Here is a 24174-nt window from a genome sequence, read left to right as displayed (position 1 = left end):
ATCATCTGAGTCATTTATGAAGCTATTAAACAGTGTTGGAAGCAGTATTGAGCTCTGGAAGCTATTAAACAGTGTTGGACCCAGAATTGAGCCCTGGGGTATATCTCTGATTAGTGGCCTTCAGCTGGAGTTTGTGCGTCTGATCACAACTCTTGAGCCTGGCTGAACTGCCAGTTTTCAATCCACCTCACTGTCAACTTACCTAGTTTCTATTTCATCAGTTTGTCAATGAGGATGTTTATGGGAGACAGTGTTGAAAGTCATACTGAAGTGAGATAAACAACATCCACTAATCTTCCCTCATCCACCAAGCTAGACATCTCACCGTAGAAAGCTGGTTAAGTACTATTTCCCCTTCATAAATCCATGCTGACTGCTCCCAGTTACCTTCTTTTCCTTCATGTGTTTGGAAATGGTTTCCAGGATTATTTGCTTCATCACCTTCCCAGGGATCGAGATGAGGCTGACTGACCTGTAGTTTCTCAGATCCTCCTCTTTGCTCTTCTTGAAGATATGAACGTTTGCTTTCTTCCGGTCCTCAAGGACTTCTACTGATTGCCATGACCATTCAAAGATTATTGAGTGTGGATTCACAACATCATCCAACTCCCTCAGCACTTATGGGTGGATCCCATCAGGACTCATGGACCAGTTTGTTGAGTTTGTTTAAATGTTCCCTAACTTGATCCTGCTCCACTGAGGGTAAGTCTTCTTTGCTCCAGTCTTTTCCACTAGTCTCAGGTGCCTGGGATTCCTGAAGGTCAGTCATACCAGTAAAGATTGAGGCAAAGACGGCATGTAGTGCCTTAGCCTTCTCCATGTCCTTTATCATCAGATCTCCTGCCACATTTAGCAGCAGGCTCATGTTTTCCCTAGACTTCCTCTTACTGCTGATGTATCTGTAGAAATCTTTCATGTTGCCCTTCACTTCCATCTCCAGATTCAACACCAGGAGAGCTTTGACTTTCCTAACCTCATCCCTGCATGCTCAGAGAGTGTCTCTACAGTCTTCCTGGGTGACCTGACCCTGCTTCCACCTCTTGTATGCTTCCTTTTTGTGTTTCAGTTTTGTCTGGGTCTCCATGCTTCCTGCACATGGGGATGAACCATTCTTTAGCTTGGACGAGGTGATCCTTAAAAATTAACCAGCTGTCCTAGAACCCTCTTCTCTCCAGCACCGTATCTCATGGGATTTTTCCCAGCAGATCCCTGAATAAGCCCAAGTCTTCTCTCCTGAAGCTGTGGGTAATGATCCTACTTTTTGCCTTCTTCCCTCCTCTCATGATTCTGAACTCCACCATCTCATGATTGCTCCAGCCACAGCTGACAGTGACCTTCACAACCCAGTTGTCATCTGAGAGGGGCCGGTCAGTCTGGCTAACACAGCCTTGGGTCTCCTGTGGTCCAGCCTTTCAAATGATAAGAGTGTCTTTAAGTCTTTCCATAGGCAAGAAGGTATTTTTCTGATTGTAGATAGGAGATAATGATTTTCAGGTTGAAACATGAATACTGATTATTTTAAACAAAATGAAAAATATGCATTTTTATACACACCCACCCCTGGATGCACCCCCCCCCCCCCCCAAGACATGTTTTTTGTAGCACTGAACACCTTTAGGACGTGAGAAAGTGCAATTGTTGCTGAGACTCTAACAAAAGGTGACATTGCACTTTTGGCCCATCATCAAGGATGAGACATAATGAAGTCCTGAACTCCTAGCAGTATGTTGTGAAGCTGAACGTGTTGAAGGCCTGCCTTTCTCTTCTTGCAGATCAAATATTCTATCATGCACCCAGGGACTCATGTCTGGCCCCACACAGGGCCCACCAATTGTCGGCTAAGGATGCATTTGGGCTTGGTGATACCTAAGGAAGGCTGCAGAATTCGGTGTGCCCAAGAGAACAGGTATGGTTGGGGATTTTGTTTGGTTTTTTTTTTTCCACCTTCCTCAAGGCTGAAAAAGAGGTGGGACTGCATGTAATTAAAAAAATAAAAAAATGGGATGTTTTACTTATCAGGAGGTGTAATATATTTTGTTAAACAGGCAATTTACACCCCAACTCTTTGTACAAACATATAAATATCAGTTTTCAAACAATGCCAGAAGAATCTTTGGAGACAAAACTGCTCTTCTCTGCTATGGCATGGAAATAACAGTGGGTTTAGTCCATGGAGTCTCTGTGTTTACTTTTATAATACCAGTCTAATATAGTTGCCAACAGAGTTCCTCTATTTGTTTTGATTTTGGGGGGACTTAGAATTCTTGGTTATTCAGCAAAAGCTAAGACTAAGCTGTACCTCCATTTTCACCACCGTGACAGAATACTCTTGTATTTCTGGCAGAAGCCTCCTTCCTAGCTGGTATTATTTGTTATAATTCAGTTAAAAATATTCCAGTTGAAGTTGATTTGAAGATGAAGACATCTATGAAGTGTTTGGCCCAATGAGTTACACAGGTAGCAAACTTCTTTAAAGTGCATTTTAGGTAAGAATTCTTACCCCTTAGGGAAAAATTATGCTGCCTTGAAGACCAGTTTTGTCTCTGTTTGCTCAGTGCGAAAAACAAAATAAAATGCAATAGCTTAGACATTTACAATCAGGGCATATACTCCCCTGGGAAATATGAGAAAATGTGATAGGTTTTTGCATTATATTATTAAACATAGAGACAGAAAAATATAGTATTAACTATATTGCTTTTTGCTTACAGACTTAATTTTCTGAGACTTACGTGAAATTCTAATGATGCTTAATATCTGTATGTATATTTTTGGAAGATTCTGTGTCTTGTCTGCAGCATCTGAGTGCAAAAAGCATTAATTTTGAATTATTTTCATAGTACTAATGCACAGATATATTTGATATTGAGAACTGAAATGCCACTCCTGTCTGCGTGACCGCAATACATAGCAGATTTTTTTCAGAACATTTGAAAACAACTACAACAAGAAATGTTTCAAATTTTTGAGGATAGAAGTATCCAACTGTTAATAACCAAAAATGTTGTCACTAGAGATTCCTGCCAACATATAGCTTATTTAATAATCTGTCACAGTCAGTGTTAGAATCTGCGCTACCTACATCTAGGTAGTAATAAACATGTTGGCTTCCAGCATTTCATATCCAAATCCAATATCCAAAATAAGTTTAAGATAGACACTTGGATGGAGGGAGAGGTAGCCGATGGGCTTAGAGGACTAACAGGGGAGATATGGAGTCTTTTCACTTTAGGACATTATTGTGAATTCAGATCAGTGGTGACTGAAAGACATTGCCATTAGGTGGCTCTTTAGTGGCCTGTGTGAATGAAGTGGTGGTTTTGATCTGCTTCCAAGAGAGCAGGTGTCCACAGCTCACCACCCTTCATTACGGCTGGCACCCTTCTTTGACTTAACAACAACAACATCCCCGAACAGAAGGGAAGCGATAGGGGTATGGAAAATGAACTTAACGATCTCCTCCTTGGTAGCAACACCCCCTCAAAGTCAAGAGTTGGAGAAACGCCTATCGCTGCTGGTACGCTGCAGATCGAGCACTCCAGTGTCCCGGCTCCTGAACCTGGCTCAGTCTTACGCATTGGACTCGCTCATTTGAAATCTAAAACATTCAAGAGCTGACTACAGCCTGTGCTGGAATGTGTTAACTTTAGTTGCTTTTTTTGGCAAGAGCTCTATATTCAGAATCAAAGGCAGGATTTTCCCTGAAAGCATTGAAAGTGTGTCTACTGACGGCGAAGAAAGGGGTTTTTTTGTTTGTTTGTTTGGGTGGTTGGTTTTTTACATCCCTTCCCCCATGAAAGGGGAGGTGGGTGAACTACTGTGGAAGGGAATGGTGCCAGGAGGAAATCATCCTACCTTGGGCATTTGCAGTTCCTCCCCTCCTGGTGGTTCAGAGCAGTGGTAAACTAGTGGTTTCAAATAGGAGAGCTGGCTCAAATATGAAGGTTAGCATAGGTCAGGCCTTTTCTGGCCTCCTGTCCCACGGCTGTGCGTATGAGATAGAGAAGAGAAACAATGAGAATTTTGTGCTTGGTTACCTCTGTGCCACCCAGTGTGGGTGTTTAGAGGGGCAATGTTACAATACAACTCATCCTTTGATGGACAGGCAATTCAGCTGTCTACTACTATGTTTTACTCCTCCACCTGCAGAATAGTCTTTCTGCAGCTGCTGGGAGCTGGTACACCTCATTGTTATTCAGTACAGCTATAGTAATTTTATGTCTTTGGGCCATTTTGAAGTCCCGATTCTAAAGTGTAGGGTACAATGCACAAAAATGATAGGTAAATAATATCTAGTTATCAAAATCAAACATCTCTGTCAGGGTAATCATGTTTTGAAATGAAGGTGCAGAATTGCAGCCTTATGCAGAAGCCAGTCCAAGATCTTACCTGTAACAGGTGACACTAGAGCCGTGCAGGTGATATAGAAACTACCTCAAAGTGGCTCAGCACCAGAGCAGAATTATAGCGTCCCTATGGTTCCACTGTGAAGTGTTTCTCACACCATGAAGGCTTCTAGAAAATATTTATTTGCATGCTAATGGTGGGGTTTGTAATCTATTCAAAAGGGGCTAATAGTTCTGTCAACTTTATGACTTTTTCTTTGTTGTGCAAAACAGCCCATCCCATTATGATGCAAATGATAGATCCTGGGTTTTAACCTCAGAAGCTACTTCATCTGGGTGCTGGAGTTTTTATTGTCCTTAACTGAGCTGCACTTTCAGGCTATTTAGGGCAGGATTTTTTAGGCTTGGTTTAATAAAAAAAAAAAAAACAACCACAAAAACCCAACCCCAAAAAGCCAACAACCTCCCCCCCCCAAAACAACAACAAAAAAAAGCCAAAACAAAGTACACCCCAAACAAAACCAAAACCAAATCCCCCAAACCCACCAAAAACAACAAAAAAAACCCCCACCCCCCAAAAAAACCCCCAAAGTCTGCTTGATTTTTTTACCGCATTATAGCATTGCAAGTGGTCAACTCCCATGGACTTTAATAATATCAACATAACTTCAGTGAAGTAGCAGAGACTCAGGGTCTGTATGACATAAAACATTTTTGTTATCAGATAACTGATGTGGTAGCAGAAAAAACACATGATCATAGCTGAAACCTGCAAAAGGCTTATTATCTGGGCCTTCAAGGCTGATGTCTGTGTGCAAGCCAATGTGAGTTTTTTACTATGTTATGCTTTCTGATTTATCTACTGTTGCTTAAAATATGTTTAGATGATCATTTCAGTTGAAATGATCCAATTTCAATTTCCATTTCTCTTCAGAACATTGCAGCACAACCCCATAAATTTTGATGGTTAATTTTTGCTTTTGTTGAATTAAAATTAAAATACCGAGATGACTTGGGAGTCTAAATCTCATTTTCACCCTGTTTTTGAAAAAAGAAAATTGTTTTCTCTGTGAATGAACACAATTGAATGAGCTAAGCAATGCATTTCCATCTTTGATGGCAAGATCTTTGCTGCTTTACCATCACTACTGTTCACAGTTCCTGATTCCCTTTAAAGGCATCCATCCTCAGGACTGCTTCAGCTCCTAATGGATCCTCTTAAAAAAACTTGATTATGTGGTCATTGTAGAGTGGCTTTAGGAGGTAACGCGTCTTTGACCAATATTGCCTCGACTGACACTTATTCATCCAGTCTCACCTGTAGGTGTATAATCAGGTCTGTGCTGATGCAAAATTTGCAAATTTGCTTTGCTCATGCCACTGCCGGACTTTACAATAGACAAACCATGTAACACATAATCAGCTGCTGTGTCTAAATGCAGTAGGTGAGATTGAGATCTGAGGGGGCAGTGACAAATGACTAGCACAGTGACTTTTTGACATGTTGTGACATTATCACTAGTGGTCACTGATCCGCTGCTGATTTTTCTCAGTATCATTTAACCAGGCGTTAGACGTCTATTAAAAATTATGAATCCAGATCTCAGCATGCTGGAGAAGTGTGCCAGCTGAAACTTCTGGAAGGTCAACAAAGCAAATGAAAAGCCCTGCAACTGGTAACAGATCAACACCTTGCAACAGTGCAGACTGGGTGATGACTGGAGAGAAAGCAGCTTTGAAGAAAAGGACTTAAGGGGCCTAGGAAACGAGTTGAACAGGAGTCATAATGTGCTCTTGTCTTAATGAAGGCTAGCTGTGTACTGGACTTTGTTAGTAAGTGTGTAGGAAGCAGTTTGAGGGGAGCAATTTTTTCCCTCTCTCCTGCACTCAAGACACTGCCTCTGGAGTATTGTGTCCAGTATGGCTCTTCAGTACAAAAAAAGTCATTGATAAACTAGAGGGAGTCCAGTGGAGGATGAAAAAGATGATTAGGAGACTGGAGCATGTGACACATGAAGAGAGGCTTGGAGAGCTTGTTTGGAGTCTGAAAAAGAGACAGCTGAAGGGGAGCCTAGATACCGTCTTCGACTACTAATGGGGGACTGTGCAGAAGACAGTGCCAGACTCTTTTTGGAGGTGTGCAGTTACAGTATGAGAGGTAATGGACACAAGTGACAGTGAAGGAAATTCCATCTAGATAGAAGGAAATTTGCACAATGAGGTTAGTGAAACAGTGGAAGAGATGGTGAAATATCCCTGGTGGTAGACACTCAAAACTCCACTAGTCAAGAACCTGAGAGACTTCATCTAACCTCAAAGTTGGATCTAACTTTGCAGTAAGACTTGTTCTGAGCAGAGGCATGGACCAGATGCCCTTCCAAGGTTTCTTCCAACCTAAATTATTCTGTGTTTTTATTCTTTGTAAAATTGACAGGAACACCAATTCTTCTGACAATTAATATCTCCCTTCTACATTGCCTCTTGCCATTGCTTTTAAATCTGGTAATTTTTCAAATGACGGAGGTGCTCAAAACCAAGCCAATTTGAATAAATTGTGTGCATCCTTTTTTGTGCCTAACAAAGGTACAGATCCTGGAAAAGTACCGCTGTTAAAACTTGGCTCTTCCATGTCGTAATGAACACTCACCCAGGGTACTTACGTCCGTTCAATGATCTGCTCTGCCTAAGCAGTACTTGGCAAGCAGAGGGGCTTTAAGTTATGCGGTCTCATCCTTCCAGTTCAGCTTTAATAGTATAGTTAACCCAGTGTACGCTATGGCATTGCAACCTTCCTCTGAAGAAAAATCTTTAGACTGTGCTTTGAATGGATTTATGGAACAAGACATGTTAACATCCCTGAAATTTTAAGCATCATCAGGGCCTAATTCTGTTGTTCTGATTTTTAGAAAAAGCAGATTAATTTAATGTAGTTTATTTTCAAACCATATGACCATATTGCTGGTCATTCCCTCAGTTTCCATTACTCATTACCTATGAGCCTGATGCATGCTCCCTGCTTATGGACTCAACTCATTAAAAGTATATAACAAATATTGCGAATGTCTGAATGTGTATGTGGGCACATGTGGGCATAACTGTGCAGAGTGAGAGGAAACAATCCCTCAGCAATATGAAAGTCCATTAGACTGATCTTTCTGTAGTTGATTTCAATTAAAACTCTGATATTCCAATTTCTTTCTATTAGGTACTGAAATCTTGACTTTGCAATATATACTGTTTAAATAATTCTCGTATGTAAAAGGGCATCTTCAGAGCTGATATATAGCTTGCCTGCTCCACGGCACTTCAAGTATTACACTAAAGCATGTTCTTTTTTGTGTTGCAGAACCTGGGAAGAAGGGAAAGTTCTTATTTTTGACGACTCTTTCGAACATGAAGTATGGCAGGATGCTGAAAATTATCGCCTGATATTCATTGTGGATGTGTGGCACCCTGAGTTAACAGCACAACAGAGACGCACCCTTCCTGCTATTTAAGGGGTTCCTTCTGATGTGCGGAGCAGAAGAGCTTTAATCCCTTTGGAGTATGCAAATAGGATTAATTTATCCAGCATACGAAGAATAAAAGTATTGTAAGGGTTAGAAGAGATAAGGACAACATTCTGCAATCACAGAGGACTTCATTTAAAAAAAGGAAAAAAAGAAGGAAAAAAAAAAGAAGCCATATTTTGTTTCATACTGATACAGCACTGATGTGTATTGTTTTTCTGGCTGCAAGTTGGAAAATACAAATCTTGTCAGCCAAAGAGCAATAGGTCTGGATTTTCAAACTGAGGAACACGCAGATGTTTTTGCCATGCCTGTAATATGTGTACAAAACCAGTCAGTCACCTGCCCGACCACGTTCAGGCACAAGATTTGCGATTCTGCATCTGGGAAGTACTTCCCAGGCTTTTATCTGGGAAGCAGCACGTAAGATATTTACAAACATATGCACACGACCAACTTTGAAAATCAGTATGCAGTTGTACTATTAGCTGCTTTAGGCATAGAACATGTCCCTACGTTATCAACTGTAGATAATGTGAATGGGTTATCTGTGTTTTGTATTTTTTTCTACCCGAGTAACTGTATTTTTCTAGCATAATTAGGAACAAATCTCCTTTAATCAACCACTATTTTTAAAAAAACAATATATATATATATATATAAAACAGCATCTCTAGCTATCAGCAGAAGGAAAACACTATATATTAACAGATGTAATTTTTGCCAAGTGTGGCCTTCTCTTGCCTTCCTGGAAATGCAAACAGAAACTTGCATAATCAGCTGCTTAGTGAAGCTGTGTTCTTCAAAAACAAAATAGTTTTCTTAGTTAGCAGGCAACCTTCAGTTTGATAATGTGATTTTGGAAGATGTCGAGCAATTGTGACATCTGTAGGCTCAGATATTAAAGTGCTTGACAGTTCTTAGGATTATGTGGTGAACTGCTGTTTCTCCTATCGTTACGAAAGCTTGTGTTATGATATCCATTTTCTACCCAGCCAGACTCTGGGGCACCTCCTTCCAGGGGCTCCTTCTAGGCTGCCCTTGGGTGGTCATTCAGCAGAAGAAATTACACGAAGAATTTCTTGTGCTTTGGGCAGAAGGACAAGGTCTAACTTTGTTTCCTGCCAGAATGCAGAGCAGACAAAGAGCTTCAGGTTATTAACTTGTATTAACTTCTGCTGCCAGCATCCTACAGAGTGCTAGTATGCTCCTTTAATTGACCTAACGGTGTTTTCCTTGTCTTGAAATGTATGACATAATGCTGAAGTAGTTTTATCCCAGTACTGTTTACAGTATGCTCTGTATTTGCCATGCAGAATTTACTATATGGTAAAAAGGCCTATTTTCAAGAAAGAAAACTGGTTGGATATTTAGGCGGTTCACTGGTCTTTTGGGTCCGTACTGTTTAATGGGAGGTGGAGGGTGCAGGGCCCTCCACCGTTAACTTCTAAGAACACTAACAGGAAAGAGAGACCTGAGGTTGCACTGATGATGTTTATAGCTGGCTGTTATCTACTCACCTGCAAAACCAGGTGGGTGTGGGTAGGTGTGCTAGGATGCTCAGGGCTTGTCAAGAGCAGTGGCGTCGTTACCGAGGGTTGCGAGAGACAAACACTAAGCAAGGTGACATTGAGGTTACTTAGTCTCCCCAGCTTTGGCTTTGTTGTCCAAAAGACACTGAACAGTCATGTTATTTGTTTAATGTTCAGTGGTTTTGTACTGCAGAGACCACATCACGGTACCTAAGTATCGTGACCAGAATACCATGTTTGCTGAAGCAAAACACAGATAAAAGCCTGCATTCCCATAAACTGAATGCTTTTCAGATTTTGTGTTTTACTAGGTAATTAAAACTTGTAATGCCATGTAACACATGGTGATTGCACCATAAGTTAGTCTAACCAGTTTCTGGAGGTGTGCACTTTAATTTCCTTTTTGACTATTAAACTAATAAACCCTCTCCGATCAAGAGTCAGTTTTAGACAGCTATGATAATTAAGCTTTAATGTTTTGTCTGTATCAAAAATAACACTGAGACTATACACAATATACAAGAAAGTAACAGTCTCAGTTAATAATCATGAAAGCTGAAAAGGTTTAGAAGTTTCACGCTTAAGAAAAAAAATATTTTTGGAGAGCGTTAGGAGAATCATGTGCAAAACTGGAAATAAGGTACTCGTTATTGTGGGGGTCGTAATAAAAAAGTTTTTTAAATCTCCTGGTAGTTGTTTAGTCAGAGGCTGTATTTTGTGTCTCTGTAAAGTGATCAAGCAGTACAAATTATAAACTATTTTGTAATTCTGTAAAATAAAAACACAGTTTGTGAAGAAGAAATCAAGAACTGTTGAAACCAAAATTTGTGGTTTAGGAATATTTTTATTAATGTTGGATTTTAGTTCTGTAGCTCAGAGTAAATACTAAAGGAGCGGTAAAAACTTTGGAGCTTTATTTGTAAAAATCCATGCCGTCCTTCAGATTGTTTCATTGTTCCTTTGAAGGCTCATACTTCTTCTTTTCCGATTGCGATTGGCCAATAGATAAAATTGGCAAATAGATAAAAGTAATCTACCCAAGATGTGTGTGTGCTGGAGAGTAGCACTGTTTATTAAATTGTGTAGTGACATATAGGCCATGTAAAATCTTAAGTGCCTTGAATATGACAAGTTGTGTTATGAATAGCCCCTGCAACACTGAAGTGAATCTACTCTGTGCCTATCTGTCAAGGAGCTGAGAGCATATCTTTTTGTTAGGTATAGTTACTGGGTTAGCTATATACATGGGGGGGGGTATGTACAGCAAACTACAGAAATTATGCAGTGAATAAGTGGTATATTATTTTAGGTATTCCTGTTTGCCAACCAGTATTTCATCTTGAAGAAGTTTTTTAACATTGGAAATGCCAATGGAAGAAGTGAATGGAAATGGTTTTTAAATATTTTTTTTCTTTAGACTTATTTACAGAGGGAAATGACAGAGAAGGGCGATGTAGTCTCCTGTTTGTAAGTACTCGTCACGATGTTAGGAGGTTGATTCCTTCCCACCTGTAGTTACCTTGCTTGCAAGCACAGAGTCCGTATAAGATCCTACAGTTAAATACCGGCATCATACACTTATATACAAGGCATCATATGTATTTATTCATGTCACAGCTAAAGAAAATAAATAATTCTAATTTTCTGCAAGGTTTAATCCTCAAGGACTAGATTTCAGTGATATTTGCACTTCTTGGGCAGAACAAGTCCCACTTGAATGAACAGTGATTGTAACAGGTCATCACAAAGATTCAATGGCAGTGGAGGTAAGTTATTAACAGAGAAAAATTATAAACCAAAGTATTTCTTCATTAATGCTGCAGTATAATAGCCAATGTCTGTCTTTTTTTTGTCTGTTTGGTTTTTTTACTTTCTGCTTTAAGCACGTTCTCTGTGACAAACCCAAATGCCTGTGAGTCTTTGTGAGCCCAAGGAAGGGAAGGGAGCTGTGTCCTGTTACCAGGAATTGACATCCTAGTTTTCTGTAATAGGTGGTAATGCCAGGGGAGGGGGAATGGAAGAAATCCCAAAGACAAATGGGCTCAGTCGTCTTATTTGTGTAATGCTCCTGCAAGCTTCTGCTTCTTTTTCTGACTCCTGTGTTGCCTTGCTGGGACCATACATGCCTTAAAGACTCGCTCTCTATCATGAAGGCCAGGCTTTGTATCAATGACATGCTGCTGCAGAAGAAGGTTAGTCTGAATGAGGCTATTCTGTACAAATACTGGTGGGTAAATCCCAGATGTGTTGACAGGATCTGGCAGGATGTCCTTTCTGCCCTGTGCGGCCATAAAATGTTGTTGTAGATAAAGGCAATATTTTGTTACTCCATCTGTTGGGGCTGACCGCGTCCAGTTGAACTATATAATCACTTCAGTGTATCACTTACGAATTCAGTGGATGTTCCAGTGGCACATTAAAAACTCCTGTGCCCATTATCATCTCATTTTATATATATGGTTTACACTGCTACCTTTGATATGTTGTTGCCAACCGCTTGTTCTTGTAAATTGTCAATGTATGGCAATTTAATTGAAGACTAAAGGTGTGTACAGTGGTTGTAACCGTTTTAGGAAATAAAGTCACTGCACATGCAATTTGATAACGATTTTTCTTTTATTTCTTTAATCCAGTTTCCATTTCAATGAAGGGATGGGACTCTATTTGCTGCTAGAGCAAATAGAGAAATAACAAACTGATCTTTGGCATTTCAGTTCTTCTATTCTTCCACATTTCTTCCTAGCAGAAGCTTGTACTGAATAATTAATTCTAAGTTTTCCTTTTTCATTTTAACCATGGCCCGCATCTGCAATCAGCATACCCTTCTGGCTACACCTTTCACTGACTGCAGGAGGGAAGGGGGTAAATGGCTCTGCAGAGCTTTCATTTGCTGTTGTGGCCTAAATGAAACAATCTGGATTGAACCATTAATCACTGGTGAATGTGTCCAATGGGTCTCCCTAGCACCTCCCCTTCACACGCACGCACACGCATGCACACACATCTAATAGGCTCCCGAGTTGCCTGTGGAAAAACACATTGTTAAAATTAAATAATTGCATTTCAAATTGTGCGCGTCTGCTGCCCACACAGCTCATTCCATTTAGCTGACAGTTTTATAAGGGCTTCAAAAGTTAAGAATAATTTTTGCTAGATACTGAAATAAGTGACCCCCTGTAAGCAGCATGGATGAGGCAGTTACAAACTGTCATGCTGAATGGCATTATGCTGATACTGATTTTTTTTTTTTCTTTTCTTAATGCAAAATCCTTCTGTAAAACTTGAGCAATAGATGCTGCTATTTCTGCCCTCTGAGCCAGACTAAACTGCTAATTACAGTGCAAAGTTTAAATTTGAGATGCATTTCTTTAAAACACATTTAACCTTCGCTTCTATAAAACCAAGCATCCCTGCTGGAGGCTTCAGGAAAACTTTGACTGACACACCCTGGTTTCTTTAAACAGAGAATGCAGTCCCATCATTTCCAATATTTTAATGTCGTAAGTCAAAAAAAAAAAAAAAACAAAAAAAAAAAGAAATAAATTCTTTGTATGTGGACAGACTCCTGCGTCAATAGAAATTTCTCAGTTTTTGTTCAGCGTCGGCCGCGCAGACAGATGGCTGGTGACAGTTGTTACTTGGTCAAGAAACATGAAGGACTTGTTCTCAAGCAAAACACGTGTGTTTGTGTGTTGTGTGCTCTGTGGGTTTCTGTATGGTGGAAGTCTGTTAATGTATCTGTGTGTGTCGGGCGCATGGGAGCTCAGTCCAGAGCCAGCAGTGGCTGGGTGTTCTCATTTTCCCCCTGGTTTTCGTGCTTCAGCGTGCCGGCTTCCACCACAGACTGGGACCTGAAAGCAAGAAGACATGCATGCTAGCGAAGGCTGCTGCAGAAGCACTCACCTTCCTGGAGTCCTTTTATGATTTTTGCTGTTGTCCATTTTCATCTTTATGGCTTTTTAATTCTTTTCTGTGGAACGCATAAGGAATTTGAGAAGCATTCCTTTGAACATGAACAGGGACGTGACTCATTGCATATCTCAAATGCTTTCAAAATAGAATCATAGAATAGTTTGGGTTGGAAGGGACCTTTAAAGGTCATCTAGTCCAACCCCCCTGCCGTGGGCAGGGACATCTTCAACTAGATCAGGTTGCTCAGAGCCCCGTCCAACCTGACCTTGAATGTTTCCAGGGATGGGGCATCCACCACCTCTCTGGGAAACCTGTTCCAATGTTTCACCACCCGCAGCATAAAAAATTTCTTCCTTATATCTAGTCTAAATCTCCCCCCCTTTAGTTTAAAGCCATTCCCCCTTGTCCTGTCGCAACAGGCCCTGCTAAAAAGTCTGTCCCCATCTTTTTTATAAGCCCCCTTGAAGTACTGATAGGCTGCAATAAGGTCTCCCCGAAGCCTTCTCTTCTCTAGGCTGAACAACCCCAACTCTCTCAGCCTTTCTTTATAGGAGAGGTGTTCCATCCCCTGATCATTTTCATGGCCCCCTTCTGGACCTGCCCCAACAGGTCCGTGTCTTTCTTATGGTGAGGACTCCAGAGCTGGACACAGTACTCCAGGTGGGGTCTCACCAGAGCAGAGCAGAGGGGCAGAATTACCTTCCTCGACCTGCTGGCCACGCTTCTTTTAGTGCTTAGCTACTATCCATAGTGCTGAACGCACTCAGCAACTTAAAGGCCTGATCCTGAGATACCATGAGGTCTGTTGGTGCTTGATGTCTTCCTAGGCAAAACTGCTTGTGCAACTGCTTACTGGAAAGCAAAGTCATTTGTACAAGTGCTCGCAGCAGTGAGTCTCAGCTCATGCTTGCTACAAATCTCGAGAAAGACAAGTAGATAAATCACATTTTACTGATGTAGGGACTTAAGGGGCAGAACTTCCACAAGTTACCCGAGATCAATGAAGAAGCCAGAATTAATATAACTGCGAGGGAGCTTCTGGTGTGCCCAGTCCTGCAATTTATCTTTATCTCCTTGTCTACACCCTTGAAGGAGAACTTTATTCAGGGCTAGTTCATTTTAAATTAATTTCTGTCTTCAAGGTGGGAAGTACAGTTTATCCTTTGCTGCTAATGGACAAAAACAAACAAACACAAAACCTGAGTAAATACTAAAGAAAGTGGAGCACCATGATTTCTTGCAGTGGCAAAAGCTGAATGGGCTTAAACTAGTGGGAAAATTCAAGACTATTTCGTTTTCTGAGGTCTGTGTGCTCCAGTGTTTGCTCACTGAGCTATGGAAGGAGGAACTGATGAGTTTATTGTTACAGAGATTTGTTATCCTCCACTTTCTCTGGTTTGTGCTAGGAGTTGTCTCCCAGTTTGGAGTGGGCAATGAGTTTTTAGAGCAAAATCACTCTGTGAATCGCAAACTTTTAAAATGGGAACTTTTTCAAAGGTAGGGGTAGAATCATCCAGCCCAGGCATTTGCATAGTGCATAGTATTGTTCTAAAAAGCCTGTTTTCTCATGGATAGCTTTTAGAATTAGGGGTAGTTCTCATTCCATACAGGTTGTGTCTGTAGTTCCCAGTTGTTAATTACAGTAACCTCAGTTTAAGCCTTAGCTATTCCATGAGATTAGATATCACCTCTCTTTTGATAAGAATCATTAATAAATTGCATCCTTTGGTACTGCAGCACTTGATCAGGACTGAATATCATGACTGTGAATAACTTGTATGATTATTTTTCTTATTCTTATGCCTGGAGCTTTCATTAAAGCATAAAAAATATTTTTAATTAAAAAAAAAATCTTCAAAGAGAGATAACAAAAACTGGATGCGCAGTGGGAAGATTTTATGCCAAATTTCTCAAAGAAAATATGTTTGCCCAAATGTTCTCACTGTGTATTTTTTACAGTAATGTGACATGCATAATGTTTATGACTGCATTTTAGTATAGAAAAGCAGCTGATTCAGGAGATTATGCAAAATGGCAATTTACATATTTCTAGTATATGGCAGCAAAAACTAATCATGTGGCTTTGAAACTGATACAGAATGGATTCAAATCACAACATCAACAGTTTTTTATATTCTTTTCTGGACCACCAGATTAAATTATTATTAAATAGTACTGGATTAATGCTTGTCACCAATGTTTTGTTTTCTGTCTGACCCTCTGCCCTAAAATGATATAACAAGTTGAAGGTCTGTTGCAGCATTTGCCAGTATACAGCGGAAAGTGTCTGCTCTAAGTCAAATGTGAAAAATCTCACAATTTTACCTTTTGTGCCTATCAGTGCTGATTATCCCTGCTCTCATCCCATTACAGAAAAAAAATTTCTTGTATCTGTAGCAGCAAGATACCAGTTTCTCCCCCATACTGGTCCTCAGATGCACGCCAGGTTGGGAGCAGCATAATCCCAAACTCTGTATGCAGGTCCCATGCTGCTCCTCTTCACACAGAGCCAAAATAGCCGGAGCATTGAGTAAATGCACTGCAGCCCACCTGACCTCCAAATTCAAGATGCCAAATGATTCAAATGCTATGCCCAGCCCTTCTGAATAACATGAAGAGGGATCCAGCTGAGATTTTAGTATCTGCCAAGCTCTGCAGCAACAATCCCTTTTCCTTTTCTACCAGAAGCTACTTAGCCCCCTATCCTAAAATAAGCCGTTCAGATATCTATCTGAAGGGCACAGTAGTGATTTGAACAATCGTCACTATTTTCTAAGACACCACAATAAAGGACTTGCTGTTGCGTTTGGATTTCCATTTTCCAAATGCATCGGTTTTTCATTTGCTAAAAAATGTTTCTAGTTTTGTTTTTAACTTAAATTTTATGTAGGAAAAAAAGAAAATTACTCATTTCTTAACAAGATTCTAAGATACTTTTTTATAGTCTTCATTTATGGTAAATATTAAAAATGTAGATGTTCAGAAAAGCATTTTGGCGATATATATCAATGCATCTCACAATCCACTCACTCAGCATGAGAGAGATATTTTACTGGCCTAGAACATCCTGGAATATGTATTCCATAGCTATACTTTATTTAATGACAGAGAAAGGATGATTTGCAATAGGTCATTGTTGCAGAAAGCATTTTCAGCTGACCAGTAACTATATTTTAAGGCTGTAGAAATTAATATAAGAAAATACTATTTGAAAGAATGCACCCTAAATGTTGGTTTCATCTTGCTTTTGTGTATTTAACACACATACTCAGTTCGAGGAAAGCAGTCGTATTCTAGGTATGTGCAAGTTTACACAGTATTTGGGGGTTTTTGTATGCTGACTCTAGTATCGAACCTAGGACTAAGACTAGTTTCTGTTTTACAATTAAGGCTACCTGTTTTAACTGCATTAACATTTTCTTCAGAGGACTTTACAATCACGTTTCAAATTTTTAAGTAGAATCTGATTATGGTTCTTGAAGGGTGTTTGGATATCTAACTCCACCTTAATTTCCTATTGAAAAATAAATTGCAGTCAGGCACCAAAGTACCTTTGCCCTGACTAGTCCTTGTAATTTGCAACCATCTTTGCATTAAAAACACCAAAACATCCTCTTGCACAACAGTTTAAGCCATTTTGATGTAAAATGGTACAGGAGCAGTACAGAACTTTCCTTGTTTGGCAAGCTCAGTTTAAGCTTTGGCCCTGTAAATGCTGTGGATGCTGTTCTGTCGGTATCCTATGGCAATCAGAAGTTCATGGCACCAGACAAAAGCATTTTTATTTTGCTGCCTTTGCATATCAATGTGTACAAATACCTGATGGGGTGGAGTAGAGAACACGAAGCCAGACTCTTCTTAGTGATACCCAGCGACAGGAGAAGAGGCAATGGGCCGGGCACAAATTGAAATACAGGAACTTCCATTTTAACATAAGAACAAATGTTTTTACTGGGGGAATGGGCAAATACTGGAACAAGTTGCCCTGAGAGGTTGTGGAGTCTTCATGCTTAAAGATATTCAAAATCCAGCTGGACACAGTCCTGGGCAACCTGCTCTAGCTGACCCTGCTCTGAGCAGGGGGTTGGATAGAAGATCTCAAGAGGTCCCTTTCTCAACCTTTTTGTGATTCTGTGCCCACAGAAATACCAGCTTCTCTGAACCATCCCAATTCATGTTTCTCTATCCTGACAAGGCTATGATTTTCTTTCCAATCTCATAATACCTTTGGGGTGTCAACTTTGACAATGTGGATGACATTCAGCTGCTAAATGTAGATACCTACTGCCATTTAAGGCACCATCCAAGACAACCTTCCATGGCTGACTGTTATGACCCAGGATTTATAGAAGTCTTACTTATAGGATTCATGTCCTTCTGGAGTAACAGATGGAGGCCAAGAGGACATCACAGTGCCTAAAATCATACAAGATACCTATATTTAGGCAGCAGAGCCTCACCTGTGCTGTTGTTTCTGCAGGATGAATGCGACTAGTTTGTAGTGTTCAAGACATGTCCATGTCATTTTGACCTGGGCCAGATATGAACTAATCGTCTAAGCAGGAAATAGTAATTGCATTGGCCTTCTCCTCATATCACTACATTTTAGTCACTTGTGTTGTGGTTCATCTCACCAACAGACATCTGTGGTCACTCTGTGCTATAAATGGCAGAAATAGACATTCTCGGCATGCAATTAATCTGACCTGTTCTAAACATATGATTCATGGATTACCTACATTCAGGTCCCCTTTCTGATGAGTTCTCATCTGTTAACACCAGGGGGAACGGGTTCCATGATTTAGGAGGCAATGTTTCCTACATATCATAGCCGTGACTGCCTCACACTATATTACCTTCAATACTCAACTGGAATGTGGCACGTCCTGCGTATGCTGCAACTTTGGAATTATAAATGAGTATATTGGAATTCAAAGCCTTCTGGCTTTCTTCCTTTCTCAGCTAAAAATTCTCAGTAACCAGTTTGGAAGATGCTTTGGTGTAGGCGATCTGGTTGAGTTAAATTTTAACACAAGTAGACAATTGTTTGTATCACACAGATAAGGTCACTGTGTAAGGCCCTGAGCTGGCACACCCCACGCCTGTCTTTCTTTAACATGATACATGCAGGAGACTTAGCTCCTGTAAAAGTACAACGTGATCACCGTGGGCTGGGAACTAAGTCTGAAGTAATTAACAGACAAGTCAATGCCCACAGACTTTCCTAGCCTAGTTTCCAAGGCTAGATAATCTTGCTTAGGAGAGCAAAATGAAAATGGAAAGAGAAATGAATTCTCAGTCTCACTTCTGAAGCCTAGGTACCATTTGAGTATGCTGCATTTAAAGCGTCAGTCACCCCCCCCACCCCCACCCCCCAGTTGTTTTACTGTTCAGCAAGAATATTTGGAAGTCTGGAAAATCAACACTATCCAGCTGTTTCTCCAGCAGATCAGCCATATATTTCAAATGACAGCACTGCATAGGTATGTACATCAATATCTAAGAGAGCAGATGGCTTTATGTGTGTGTGGTCATTTTAATGCAACTATCTCAAATTCAGTCAAAAACCATGTAAGAAGACTGGATGCAGGCCTTCTAGCTGCACTGATTTCAGAAGGCTCTTGTCAGAGTACAGCTGGAGTGAATCAGCTCACAGGAATTGACATCTGTTGGGTATCAGTTTTGTTTCCCATAAAAAATAAAATACCAAAATCCTGCACTGAGCTCACAGATAACTGCCAGCATATCATGACATGCTTGCCTTAAAAGACACGTTCCTGTTCTCTGATCCCTCATTTTATGCTTTTTATCACAGCGATGCTGATGTGCTGCAGCCCACAGGAGCGAGGACATATGACATTTGTGCTGGGCTTCCTTTGGAGGGTTTTGTGGAGGAAGGAGGAGGGTGTCATGGTTTTTCCCCCAAGTGCAGGAGGCTTCAAGCTCTCAGAGTGACACACTGCAGCCAATCAATCAGATCGCATTGCGTGACTCTAGTCATCTACCTCTCACCTCCCATCTGCTCATTTCCCTCTAATTCTCTTCCCATTTCACCAGCACCTCAGGGCTGTTCGTCTCCCAATTATTCATTCCCTTTACAGAACATAATAAGTATTTTTTTAAAATCACACCTATGAATTTTTTTATTGACAAGGTCTGAGGGGCATTTCTTTCTCTGCCCTCCTCCCTCCCCGTCAGGCTGCAGAGGAGGGTTCAGCACCCCAGAGTGTGCTCTGCAAGACACCTCAAGAGTATGTCTTCATCAGGTGGGAAAAACAAGGATTTTTTTCCCCGGTACAGAAACAATGCAGATGTGCAGGTGTGAAGTAATTGTGGTAAAAGGTACTCTTTTAGTATTTAAAGCACTTGAAAATGAAATGCATGGGCAAGGCAGCTTGAAAGACATGTATGGTCCCGCAGGTGGTGCAGGCAGATGCAGTAAAGCTCTGCTCAGCAGTGCACAACTCCAGCACGGAAGCCATGAAGTGTGGCGCTCTGCCCAGGCTAATAAGCCTGCCGAAATCTCTTGCTAATGCAAGTCTGCAGCTTCTGCACTTGCGCTGGCTCACAGCTCTGCATTAAGGTAGCGCATTGTTGTGCTGCGGAGACCTGCCCGGAGGGGCAGCTTTGATACACCAACTGCAGCATTTCAAAGAGATGAAGCAGCATCTGTGTCTAGGAGCACAGCTGAGCTGGTTAAGTGATCCAGCAACGTGATGAGTCAGGGGGAAAATCAGCATGAAAACTCTGGCTTAACCTTATTGCCAGCCCAGTGCTTAGCCCACAGGACACCGGTGACAAGCTGCTGCGCTTCCCAAACAGGAGCTGGCTTTGTGGCCACCGTGGCAGCAGTAACCACCTTTCTCCCTGATGGTTAGCACATCCTGGGGAGAGGTCTCTGAGTAGTGCCTTGGCACATCAAAGCCAGGGGGGACCATGGCCCAGATCTGCGCTTAAATGCATGTGTGAAGAAGTCTCTGTGAGTGCATCTACACCGCGAAAGAGGCAACTGCCACAGAGTGACCCCCAGCACGAGACCCCTCGTCCTCCTGGTGCCTGCCAGCTCTCTCCATGCCCCTCCTTTCCCAGCAGCTGGCCCCAGCTGCTTCTCCCCACCGCAAACCCTGGGCACAGCTCACTGCAGGGTCTGCACCAAAGAGCAGTATGGATGACACGGCACCACATGTGGCTTTAACCATGGCCCGGCCAGCTGTGCACCCTGTCCCAACCCATCCCTTAGCCCACACCCCAGGGGATGCAGCGCATACCCTTTGGCACTTGCTGTAAAAACAGTTCTCTGGTGGGCTATGACAGCTCTCACCTTACTGCAGACACTCTGAACTGCAAAAATATACAGAAATGCTTAAGTATTTGGCATAGCACATACAGCCTTAAGGCCACTGAGACTCAGAGGAGAGCAAGAGCCAGGTCCTTTGCAGGGCAAATTCAGCCAGACTCCTCTAGCAGAGGCTATCCCTGAGCAATACAGACAGGAGTCGGTCTGTGCCACTAACCCTGGAATTAGGGTGCACACCTTGGTCTTTTTTGATTTGTCAGTGTGGATGTGCCTGATATCTCCTGCTCCTAAATGCTTCTGACTTTCTGTGCCAAGGTCTTGCCTCCGTTACATCCTAAGTCCAGGGCAGGGGAAAGGCTTAAGCCCCTGGGGTGCAGTAAGTCACCCATCAAAAGGTAAGTCTAGTCATGAGGCCAAATAGAGACAACACTGCAGCAGCAGTCAGCACCAATTTACAGCAGATTCAGTGAGACTGTGCAGAATTTGATATCCAAACAAAAGAAATTCAGGCTAAGTAACGAAGGAAATAATTTATAGTATATCCAAACAAAAGAAATACAGGGGCCAAGTAATGAAGAAAATTTTCTTCTCCCACTTTATGAATATCACACACACACACACTCCTGTCATCACCATTCATGCTTTTCCTGCTCATCCCCATTTCCTTGCACACCAAGCGCTCTTCCTAGCCCAACAGCTTCCAGTCCCTTTGCTCAGGCACTCTAGTCCTTTATGCCTGCCTCATCCTTCAGTCTGCCTCTTTTGGTCCCATCCCAGTGACCCCAGTTCTGAGTATGCCAACCAGGTTTGCCACTGAATCATAGTCTCTTCACTTCTGTGTGGCGATAACAGGGAAGATGCAGCCCCAAGAGCAAAGGGTGTCAGTCTTCTTACTCCTCCGTCCTACATCAGAAGTTTCCTGTCCTTAGCAAGAACAGCACTGCAGTATGAAAGCAACCCTGCAGATGTACTATTTAGGCTGGAAAGTCAAACACCGCCACAGCTGGAAAAGCCAAAATGTAGGTTGTGGGAGCAGCAGTCTCTCAACTGGGAGCCTGGGGGTGTTGTGACCCCCGCATTGCGCCCCAGCCCCAGGAACACGCACTGTTCTTTCTTGGAGGGCTCTTTCCTTGCTCAGTGCTCAGGGTAGATAGTGCCGAGCTAATAAGTGGCTATTTATTTTGCTTTCTTCTAGCAGTTCAGCATGTGGCTCTGTGACACATTTGCTGCATACTATTCCAAGCCTGTTCTGAAGATAGCCTTTGTTAATTCCCTCCTGAGCTTTTCTGTGGAGTTCATCAATGCAGTACTCATGTGCCTCTTACATGCTAATTCATTTACTGCCACAGCACGACTGTGAGGGTTTTTTTAATTTCCATTTTGCATGTGGAGAGCTGAAGCACAGTGAGATTAGGGTCCAAGTATTCCTCTGATGTGGGGTGTCCATTTCCCAGTGCTGAAAGTCTGATTTTGCAGAGCGCTCAACATTACATGGCAGCTTGTGTGTTCAAAGCACATGTCCCATTGATTTCTGTTGCAGGTGAGCGCTGAGTATTTCTGGAAATTAAACCCCAGAGTCTATAGCTTGGCAGGCTGAAAATAAGCAACGCGCAACCTCACCATCTGTGTGAAGTTTGGTTCAAGTGACTTGCCAGGCCGACGCAGGGGCTCAGGGAGAGAGGGAGAGCAGGATCTGCTTCTCTAGGGCTGCACCCAACAGGCTTAACCAAAGGATCATTCCTGGTCTCCATCAGCCCTCCCCCTAAGCATCCCCATTTGCTTGCCCACTAAGTGTGCTTCCTAGCCCAGCTGCTTCCAGTCCTTTATGTCTGCCTCATCCTTCAGTCCACCCTGGGGCTCCCATCCCAGTGACCCCAGTTCCTAGTATCCCAGCTGGATTCACTGCTGAATCCTCATCTCTCCAATTCTCCTGCCAACGGCGGGGAGGATGCAGCCCTGAGAGCATGGGGTGTCAGTCTTCCAAGTCCTGGCTCCATGTCTTGCTACAGCCTGGCTTAGTGCAGGGAAAGTTGTTGTGATCACAAGTAAAAGTTGTAATTACAAAAGCCCTCTGCACCCCATGGCCTAGGCAGGAGATGCGCGTTGTGAGCGCTGAACCATCAACTCGAGCTGAACAAGTTTATTTATGCTGGGAGGCCATGCTAAAGCATGAGGCAATCCTTGGGGTCATTAAATGCTAAAATTAAATATGTTTCTACAGAGCATGTGTGAATTGCCTTTTCAAAGGCTTGTAACTCAGCCAGATGTAGGTGGATTTTTCACAGGGCAGCAAAAGACATAAGCGGTGTAAAACCATTTGTTTTATTAAGTGTCATGTCTCTAATCTAAACTACTAAACTTTTGGCAAATTTATAGCCAGCTGAAGACATAATTTACAATGCAATATTTTAGGCAGCCTGAACAGCACTGGTTCTGCCATTCCTACCTTCAGCCTGTGTTTGTGCACCCGTGCACTGGTAATTGAGTGCTGTAAACAGATGAAACCCACACTGTCGACACCCTCAGAGAGCAACCAATTTCCTGCGCTGCCCCAGGGGACCCCCAGCACCAAGCTACCCATCCCTCTTGTCCTCAGTTCAGCCATGGCTTCTGAACTCTGACCTCCCCCTCAGCTTCTCTCGCTCCCGGCTTCTGCAGGTATTCTGTACCATCTCCCCTGCAGCCTCCCCGGGACCTGCTGACATGCCAGGTCCAACAGCTCCTTTCCGTTTCTCTCTGATGGATTAGCAGAATTCCGGTCAAAAGCTATAAAACTGTTCAACAGCTAATAATCTACATTACTAGATAATGCATACATTACGTGATATGCATGTCCCTGGGACACCTGCTTTACTACCAAGACATGTCTCATTCATAATTTGTGTATGGGGGAAGCATTTCCACAGAAGCATTCAGAAATTCTCCATTGTTTGAAATAATTCCTAATCCAGTAGTGAATATGTCTTGCACCATAGGTCTCGCATGTTCTAGAGCTACTTTAACTGAAAGCTTACATGGAGTCTTTCCCTTTTTCCCCAGCACATGCGGAAATGCACCCCAGCTACAAGCAGAGCAACCCAGGTGCCATCCATGGGCAATGAGAAGTTTTCACGCATTTTCATACTGATTTTTATTAGCTGGTATTTTACTACTTCTGCAGTAAATTGGTGCTGACTGTGAATGGGCATAAAACATGACCCATAAAAGCAGAAACATATGGTGAAGGAACATTAAGGTCACACCAAGGATAACAACTAGAAAGGTCTGCCTCGCACAGCCCAGCTGGGCATATGGAGGAACCAGTCTGAATAAATAAAAACCTTACATAAGTCACCCCCACAAATGGCCCCTTTTGAATCTAAAACTGTTCCAGTCGGCATTAGTGTACACCAGTTGTGATACCCTTCTTTCTGGGAGCAGGATCCCTTTTCTGAGAACCAACAATTAGTTTCAGCAACAAGTTCATTTGAAGATCAGTCCTTTTGAAAATGCACACATCAGGAGACAATAATGGCAAACCCTAATCTGTACTTTAAAATCCTTTCACTCTAGGATTTTTTAGGACATAAAAACCCACG

At 42.0% G+C, this 24174-nt stretch overlaps 2 protein-coding genes across 2 annotated transcripts in view; one reads left to right on the top strand and one right to left on the bottom strand.

Annotated features, from left to right (window-relative positions):
- The window catches only part of ASPH (aspartate beta-hydroxylase), a 101487-nt gene extending 92987 nt beyond the window's left edge, over positions 1 to 8500 (top strand). The window contains exons 26-27 of the mRNA XM_009332089.1: positions 1773 to 1906; positions 7693 to 8500. Coding sequence (XP_009330364.1) covers positions 1773 to 1906; positions 7693 to 7843 — 285 coding nt within the window. The 3' untranslated portion in view covers positions 7844 to 8500. The remainder of the gene's footprint in view (positions 1 to 1772; positions 1907 to 7692) is intronic.
- Positions 8501 to 12809: 4309 nt separating this feature from the next.
- Positions 12810 to 24174, bottom strand: part of CLVS1 (clavesin 1) — a 101535-nt gene continuing 90170 nt past the window's right edge. The window contains exon 5 of the mRNA XM_009332088.1: positions 12810 to 13238. Coding sequence (XP_009330363.1) covers positions 13151 to 13238 — 88 coding nt within the window. The 3' untranslated portion in view covers positions 12810 to 13150. The remainder of the gene's footprint in view (positions 13239 to 24174) is intronic.

Source organism: Pygoscelis adeliae, unplaced genomic scaffold (genome assembly GCF_000699105.1).
Source record: "Pygoscelis adeliae isolate BGI_AS28 unplaced genomic scaffold, ASM69910v1 Scaffold98, whole genome shotgun sequence".
NCBI lineage: Eukaryota > Metazoa > Chordata > Aves > Sphenisciformes > Spheniscidae > Pygoscelis > Pygoscelis adeliae.
Note: the sequence above shows the minus strand (reverse complement) of the source record. Positions and strands in the feature narration are given on the sequence as shown.